Source organism: Quercus lobata, unplaced genomic scaffold, assembly GCF_001633185.2.
Source record: "Quercus lobata isolate SW786 unplaced genomic scaffold, ValleyOak3.0 Primary Assembly Scq3eQI_100, whole genome shotgun sequence".
In the NCBI taxonomy this organism is placed as follows: Eukaryota; Viridiplantae; Streptophyta; class Magnoliopsida; order Fagales; family Fagaceae; genus Quercus; species Quercus lobata.
This window is the reverse complement of record NW_022154707.1, coordinates 681,334-690,138: the sequence shown is the minus strand read 5'-3', so window position 1 is coordinate 690,138 and position 8,805 is coordinate 681,334. Positions and strand designations below refer to the sequence as shown.

General features: G+C 34.5%; 1 protein-coding gene across 2 annotated transcripts; it reads left to right on the top strand.

The window, feature by feature from the left end:
• The first annotated feature begins 688 nt into the window (after nucleotides 1-688).
• LOC115972972 (glucan endo-1,3-beta-glucosidase 2-like) lies at nucleotides 689-5,678 on the top strand. Of its 2 annotated transcripts, none has more exons than XM_031093188.1 (4): nucleotides 689-1,025; nucleotides 3,659-4,912; nucleotides 5,058-5,085; nucleotides 5,240-5,678. In XM_031093188.1, the coding sequence occupies exons 1-4, from the start codon at nucleotides 800-802 to the stop codon at nucleotides 5,391-5,393; spliced, it is 1,662 nt and encodes a 553-aa protein (XP_030949048.1). In that variant the 5' UTR covers nucleotides 689-799; the 3' UTR covers nucleotides 5,394-5,678. The 2 variants fall into 2 exon arrangements, with proteins under 2 accessions (XP_030949048.1, XP_030949049.1); XM_031093189.1 differs by lacking the exon at nucleotides 689-1,025 and adding an exon at nucleotides 1,711-3,235 and having other exon boundaries at nucleotides 5,240-5,616.
• Nucleotides 5,679-8,805: the final 3,127 nt, after the last annotated feature.

The following is an 8,805-nucleotide window of genomic DNA, read 5'->3' as shown; positions in this document are numbered from 1 at the left end:
TTTTGAATTTCAACATTTTCAGGTACTAAAAATGGATAAAATTGAGGATAATAGTGTGTTTCAACTTAAAAAAAATTATTTTAAGCATAAAGTTAATAGATGCCCTAATGACATTAATTTTAAGAAATATTTTTTTTTTTAATTTTACCAAAAAAGTAACTATTTTTTATTTTATATAATTTTATATTATAAAATGGTATCAAAACTTTTTTTTAATAGTTTATTAATAAATGTTCTAAAGGTATTCCTTGAACTATATTGTATAAAGAGATTTAATTATTAAATCATTTTAGAAAAATTTTTATGAAAAACCGTACAAATAATTAACTGTTTTGACCATTTTTTAATTTTTCATAAAAATTTTCTTAAAATAAATAATTAATTGGACTCTTTTATTAAAGCAAACGGAATTATTAAAAAAAAGAAAAGATATGATTCCTTTTATTTCTTTGAGGGTAAAAACTATTATTCCTGGTTTAGAATAATTGTAGCAATAAGGAATAAGAAAGGACGATAAATTTGACCGTTGAGTCCACCTGTGTCTTTTCGATGACCCTACTTGGTACCATTCATTGATTGTCTGTACAAGATGCGATCCCATACCTTTTCAGTTTTTCCAGTAAAAAGCACACATATTTACACACAAAGACAAATACTGTAGTCTATAACGATGAAAATGGCTCTAACAAAACTGAAAAAGCCTGCAACGGCTATCCAAGTATCCAACAAAAAGTTGCATTGGGCCTTGGGTTATCTCCCTATTCTCTTCTTGATTACTGCAAAAACCTTTCCACGTTATATGTGGGCACCCACTCTGCTCTCTCTATTATATTTCTCACACAACCTTTGCTCAACTTTACTCTCTGACTTTGGTTCTTATTCCACACTCACTCACTCTCTCTCTTCTCTTCGTTGCTGGGTTTCCTTCAGATTTTCCGGAGCCTTCTTCTTTCTCATTGAGGAATCCATGGCTGTGCTTATTCTTCTTTTTCTCTTAGCAGCTTCTGTAGTTGCAGCTGATGAAGGTGACTTTATTTCTTTCTTTTCTCTATTGCACGCGTTCTTTATACTTGTTTTGTGATTTTTTTTTTCTCTGTTCACAGTATTTGGTTTTGGTATTAATTTTACTCAATATTGTAATATCTCAGTTGTTTCTTAGAGTTTATAGTGCATTGATAAGGTATGCACGTGTTCTCCGCTTCTCCTTGAGGTCTTAGTGTCACAAATTTAGTGACCAATGTTTAATGCGAATGCACCAAAAAAGAAATAGAAAAAATGGCCTTTCACACACTCTCTCTCTGTTACTGTGTGTTTGTTTTTTTTTGGGGGGTGGGTTGGTTCTTTCCTAGTCCAAAGGCTCTGTGTGTGTGTTCTACTCTTCTTGCTTATGAGGGTTGGTGGGTTAGAATTAAATGTGGAATAAATGAGTACAGAATGGGAGTTGGGGGTTTTAAATGTTACTTGGAAGTTTGGGATTTCTTGATTGTTTTTTTTTTTTTTTTGAGAAAAGGATTTCTTGATTGTTGAATCATCTTATTATGGAATGAAAAGGGGACTAAGATACATAATGAAATAAAATAGCTGAAGTTTTGGAGATACTCTATTTTTCTTAACTTGCTGAGGTGAAATTTTTTGATTCGTGTAACCTTCAACTCAGCTGTCACAACTTATCTTATGCATCAATAAAAATATGTTATGATGAAAGTTGTGTTACTGGTGTTTAAAAAAGAAAAAGAAAAGAAAAGAAGAAGTTAGTGTTACTGGATTTATTGCTGGAGGTATTATCCTCAATGTCCCTTTCCTTCTTTTTGTGCATTAAAAGATGGGAGTAAAGAGGAGAGACTAGCAATATTGTTAATATCAATGTCTAATTGTCTTCCAGCTCATGGGCATTTCATCCTACTCCTAGCCCTATTTATCTTTTCGCTAGTAGTAGCATTTGCCTTGGTTGTGTAAACGGTCAAGGGTTAGAGAATTTAGGCACTTTTGCTTGGGGCTTAGAACTTGGTGGAGTTATGGGTACCTGCTACACTGTTTTTGTTGCCCTATTATATTGCAGCTTTTGTCCATACTACCCCACGTGGGGTGCTTGGATGTATTAATATGTTTTCTTTATAATATTATCTACTATCTATTCAAATCAACAAGGGCAACTATGACATATCTGATATTTAAGTATTTAACCCCACTTCTCTAAACAAAAAAGTATTTAATCCCACAAATAGAAAAGTTCACCAGCTAGTAAATTTTCTTCTTTTTTTGTGTGGGCTTCCTAATTCCTATCTTTATGTCATTGTAATCAATCCATTTTCCCTCCTTAGGGAACAAATATGACTTCATTATTCTTGCAATACTGATACTGGTTCCAATACAGATATGACTTCACTATTTCCTCTTGAGTTATGCAATTGTTACAAACTATCATTAACAAAGATTTCACATACCTTGATGTCTAGGATTTCTGTAATATCATAGTTGTCAATTTTATACTGGATTTTCATAACCATGGGTAAAAATCAAAGCTTATATTCACAAGTTTATGAAATTAGCATTACTTATTATTCTTTTTCAGCTTAAATACACAAGTTTGTGAAAGCATTACATCTTTCTTGTATATGGTAGATCCAATAGGAAATTAAGGATAATTTATGAAACTGTATACCAGATAGTTTATGAAAAATTGGCTACCAAAACCATGTTGAATGTTCCTTTCCTTGCTATCCACATCCCTTCATGTGCACCAAATTCATAAAGGCTTGAGAATTTTCAATTTATTGGCATTTGATCCACTAAAGTGGGATTTTTTTTTTCCTTAAAATTGTCTCATTTATTAATGGATTTGGACCCATTAATTAAGTCTACTGCTGTTATTAGAAATTTCACAGGACCAACCCAATGAATATTCCCCCATAGTGGGCCCGATCCAGTCCTAAACCAAGAGTGAAACCCTATCCCTTGGTTTCTTACAAATAACTACCCATAACCACCTACAACAACCCATGCAAAATCTATAAAAGAAAAACTTCATATCTCTTTCTTTCTCTCTCTCTCTCTCTCTGTTTCTATTCTTTGTAGAAGGGGTTCTTAGGTGGGGATTTGTGTGTCTTGCTTCTAGTAGCAAGCACCACAAACAAGCAAAGACTTGGAAGTATTGTTGATACTGTGATACAACTGTGGAATTAATCTTAAGAGGTTTATGTGCTTTTGCTGTCAGCTATGACCTCCTGCTCAAAAGGTTTTATTTATTTATTTATTTTAAAAGCCCATAGCCCCCAAATTTTCAATTTGCAAGAATCTAATTCTTGCAACAACTAGCATCTGCTTCACTGAAACATTTGATATGTTATATATTTTTTTCTTCTTACAAATAATAATGATGTTTGAAGAAAATCTAGTAGCATGAACTTGTCTGTTATCATTCATTTTATGAACCGAAACTCTTCAAGTCCCAACTTTTTTGGATCTTGTAACTTAAACCTAGCATCAGTCAAACAGTACTAGCAAATATCCTCTTCAGGAAAAAAAAAAAAAAAAAAGAAAAAAAAGAAAAAGCCCCCTCAATGTTGTTTGCAGTTGCATCTACTCATAATATGGATTACAAACTATGAAGATTTATGCTTTAGAAAATGCAAAATTATAATGTTTGTTTCTTTTTCAGATGCATTTATTGGTGTGAACATAGGAACAGATCTCTCAGACATGCCTCATCCAACTCAAGTAGTAGCCCTCCTCAAAGCCCAGCAAATCCGACACATCCGCCTATACGATGCTGACCGTGCCATGCTTCTTGCGCTTGCAAACACAGGCATTCAAGTCATGATCTCTGTCCCTAATGAACAGCTACTTGGAATTGGTCAATCAAACTCCACTGCAGCTAACTGGGTTTCCCACAATGTTGTAGCACATTACCCAGTCACCAATATCACAGCCATATCAGTTGGTTCTGAGGTGCTAACTACTATCCCCAATGCAGCAACAGTCCTTGTCAATGCCCTCAAGTTCATTCACTCAGCCCTTGTGGCATCCAATCTTGACCGTCAGATAAAAGTTTCAACACCTCTTTCTTCCTCTATTATCCTTGATTCATTCCCTCCTTCCCAAGCCTTTTTAAATCGTTCATGGAATCCAGTTTTGGTACCCATGTTGAATTTCTTGCAGTCCACAGGTTCATTTCTCATGCTCAACATTTACCCTTATTATGACTATATGCAATCAAATGGTGTAATTCCTTTAGATTACGCACTCTTCAAGCCTCTCCCTCCAAATAAAGAAGCTGTCGATGCAAATACACTTCTGCATTACTCCAATGTCTTTGATGCAATGGTTGATGCAGCATACTTTGCTATGGCTTTCCTAAATTTTACAAACATTCCTGTGATAGTGACAGAATCTGGCTGGCCCTCAAAAGGTGATGCAAATGAACCTGATGCAACATTAGAAAATGCTAACACTTATAACAGCAATTTGATAAGGCATGTGCTGAACAAAACTGGAACTCCCAAGCATCCCGGAATTGCTGTTAGTACCTATATTTATGAGCTCTATAATGAGGACACGAAAGCGGGGCCAGTCTCAGAGAAGAACTGGGGATTGTTTGATGCAAATGGGTCGCCCATTTACATATTACACTTGACAGGATCAGGACTGGTGTTAGCAAATGATACTACGAACCAAACTTACTGTGCAGTAAAGAATGGTGCTGATCCAAAGATGGTGCAGGCTGCATTAGATTGGGCTTGTGGAGCTGGCAAGGTGGATTGCACACCTTTATCGCAGGGTCAATCGTGTTATGAACCAGACAATGTGCTTGCACATGCAAGCTATGCCTTTGACACTTACTATCATCAGATGGGCAAGGCTCCTGGGACATGTGACTTCAAGGGGGTGGCTGCAATCACCACCACAGATCCAAGTAAGATCATGCTTGTAAAGAAGGCAGCATGTTCTATTTTTCTTTTGGTTTTTTTTTTTCTTATTTTTATTTTGGTCTCAGGTCCTGCGTTTTAATAATACATACATTTCAAAGTTCTAATAGTTTTGTTTTTTCAACGATGCAGGTCATGGTACTTGTATATTTCCCGGAAGGTAAACTTCTAACTTTCTTAATTAACCAAAATCTTTTACATCTTTTAAGTTTCCCATATGATTATGATTGAGGAACTATAAAAAACAATGTTGTAGAGAACAGCCCTAGACGAGCAATGATAAAATTTTATTTGTTATTGATATGTGCATGCAGTGTTGGCAAGAATGGCTCCCTGGTAAATATCACAGCCCCATCTATGAATTCCACAAGTTCAGAGTTTTCGAGCCACAGCAGTATTCACGGCAGTGGTTTGACAAGCATTTTCATGACGATCGCATTTCTAATATGGTGTGGAGTATTATTGTAGATGGTGGTTGTTGGAATCTATTGCAGCTTTCATTCAAAGTTTTGAGAAGGTGCTTGGAGGAGCTTGAGATTGTTCACTTTTAGTGACAGAGCTAGTTTAGAGTTAGTGGCTCATTCAATTTTGTACAAAACAAGCTAAATGGCCTGGACTGTCTTGGGCTCCATCTACATTCTTATTTTTTCCGACTGAATGATGATTCTTCCTTGTATCAAACCGACCCATTATTATTCCTCTTAATGCCCAGATTTTTACTCTTAAAAAATATTGCTTCAACTGCATCTTGTCCACTCTGAGATTATCTTGTGAACGACTAAATCCTGTGAATTAAAGCATTTTACGCTCTTTTCTTTCCCCAAAACTGTCAACGAGGGAGAAATTGAGTAGGTGTAATTTATTAATCTTTTGTATGAGGTGGAAAATTTGTCCTGACAAATGACAATAATGCAAGTTTATTCTAAGAAAGGTTCAAATCTTTCCTATTCTCTCAAAGGATAGGAAAGATTCAAACCTGGACCCTTTTTAAGCTCAATTGACATTTCTTAATGTGGTCTATAGATGTTCAATGTTCAAATTTCCTGTTTTCTAAGTATCGATTTATCCAAAAAAAAAAAAAAAAAAAAACCTAAAATTTTTTAAGCCATTAAAAAAAATTTTAATCCTAAATAATAATGAAATGTTAAACCTTTTCTAGGGAGTAATAAGGTGCACTTGACATGATACATGGTCAATTTAGAACACATGTTGTGCCCATATTGCCTCTACTACACAAATGCAGTAGAGACAAGCCAAATCCTAATGGGTATATGTGGCTCTAGCATTAGGGTCATGATCTTTTGTAGATATTGTTAAAGAAGCTTATATGGAAATTGACCTTTATTTACTTGCGAATTGTTGACACCAAGGTTGTTTCTTTCGCTTGAATCGGATGGTTGGCATCTAATTTATGCTAGCCCAAGTTCGATTAGGGAAGATGTTAGCTAATAAATTCCTTCATATCCAATGATACCCTTGTGAGCCCTATCCAGAGTAGTGTACCCATACCTCTTACCCATACCCATAGGTTTATACTGGGAAAACAAGGTGGGTTAGGTGGACTCCTTCCTATTCCCCTTTTGTTAAGATAAATATAGATGGATGCGTATGAGGTAATCCCGGGATTAGAGGTATTATGATAATAAGGTGGGCTAGGCACAAGTGGTATAATGAGAGATAAGGTGGGCTAGGCACAAGTGGAGATAAGGTGGGCTAGGCACAAGTGGTATAACGGGAGATAAAGATAAATGATTTTTTTTTTTTTTCCTTTTTTTATTCATTTGTAGAGAATTATGGGCCATAAGATTTGCACTAAAACTTGCTTTGGGATATGTGTTTCAAGAATGTTGACTCTCAAATAGCAATTAACATCATTATTTATAAAAAATTATTTATTTTCACAATATTTTCACAACAAATTTTAGGTAGTAATTTATTATTGACTTACTGGTTCTAATTTGAACCCATTACTTAAATTACTTTTTGGCCAATCAATAACAACTAATAGTAACATGCCACTTAAGATTTGTTGTGAAAATGTTGTAAAAATGTTGTGAACAAAACATTTTTCATATTTTCCACCAATTCATTTTTCCCTTGGCCATATGCTTTAATTTGTAAAGAGTTGATGAATTGAAAATGGATGATGATCCCTTAACACGCATATATATTGTGAAGCCAACTAATGTGTTGACATTTTGGTAGAAGGTAAAAGAACAGCATAATCCTTACTTTTTTTTTTGAGTCAAAAGCATAGCAACATGAGGCAATTAAGGAATATTATCCGTACCATTCTTTTTTCTAACATTTTTTGTAACACTAATTTTTTTGGACAATGTTTTGTATTGCCCAATATATATAATCTCCATTGAGAGGGAGAGAACATATTCGGAGAAACATGAATGAAGCAAAACCTCTTCCACTTCCAAATACCTGGCCCTATTATGAATCCAACTAAGAAGAGGTCAACACATATTGGGCCGCTTACATACCCGGATTCAAAATTCCAGCCTGGACCTGCGAAAATGACTCTCGGGTCCGCTGAGTACGTAAGTAATTATGGCGAACATCGTGGTTGATTAATTATCGCATTTCCTCAAACCCTAATTTCCTCTCTCTCTCTCTCTCTCTCTCTCTCTCTCTCCAGGTCCCCATATATAAATCAACCACCACCCCTCTCGTCTTCTCAAACCCCTGAAAACTAGATCTGAGCCTTTTAAACTTCTTTCAGTTTTGTATCTGTTTATTTTTGATATTGAATTCGTTGAAATGGTTTTTCATCGTTATTTGGAATTGCATCAACACTATGATTCTCCGTGCTCAATCAATAGCAATTGGGAATACGAAGGGATGCGAAATAAAAAAAATTCGCAAGGGTACCTCTGGACTGGCAGATTCAATTATCTCAGTGAATTCTCGCCATTTCTCGAGGTTCCACACTTCTTCATTCCCAGTTAATTCTCAAATAATTGTCTTTTTGTTATTGTTAGTTGTGGAAGTTGCTCGATGATGATTTTATTTATGCTTTAACCACACTGAAAAAAGAGAGTTTGAGAGTTTGGATTTGATTCTCTCTTTGGTGTAAGGCAATGGGAAACTAGTTTGCTTGTTGTGCTTGGTGGGTGCCTAATGATTCTTTTTTCTATGATTAGGAGGTTAGGTTTCTGCCTCTTTTTTTATAGAGAGAAGAAGAAGGCTCTGTCAAGCATTTCAAGTGGGTTCCCTTGGCGGCTTATATTTTAGAGGGTTTCTAATTCTACCACTTTCATCTTCTCTCATGTGGAAAAACTTTGGCCTTTGAACTGAGAGCAACGAAACGATACCTACATTTTTCATAACTAAATCTTATGAATTAGTATTTGATTATTTTCAAGTTTTTTTGATAGATTTGATTATATTCAAGTTTATATTTATATTCAAATGCGGACACTAACGTGGGTGTTGGGCAAAAATTATTTTTATGAGTTTATTTTACTATTCAATTTATTTTTATTACTATTTATTGTTATCCTTTATTTTTTGGTCTCACTGTATGATTTTTATTTCTTAGAACTATCTATTTGTACTAACGTATTATTTCAATTAATTTTTACTTTTATCTACTACATTTAAATTTTTTTTTTTTTAATTTTAACAAAATAATTGGATTTCAAACTAACTGAATTGATAAAATCACATGCTCATTCATTCTAATAGAATTTTATGCAATCAAATTAATAATATAATGATAAATATTTTTCACAGGAAATTGCACTTGGTATTAGGGATGGGATTTTCATTGCTCAAAATACTTGCATTTCCTTTCTCTTTCATGTGTTACATTAACGGTGGACCAATAAAAATGTGGATTGCTTTCAATGAGAGTCTATACACATTCTAT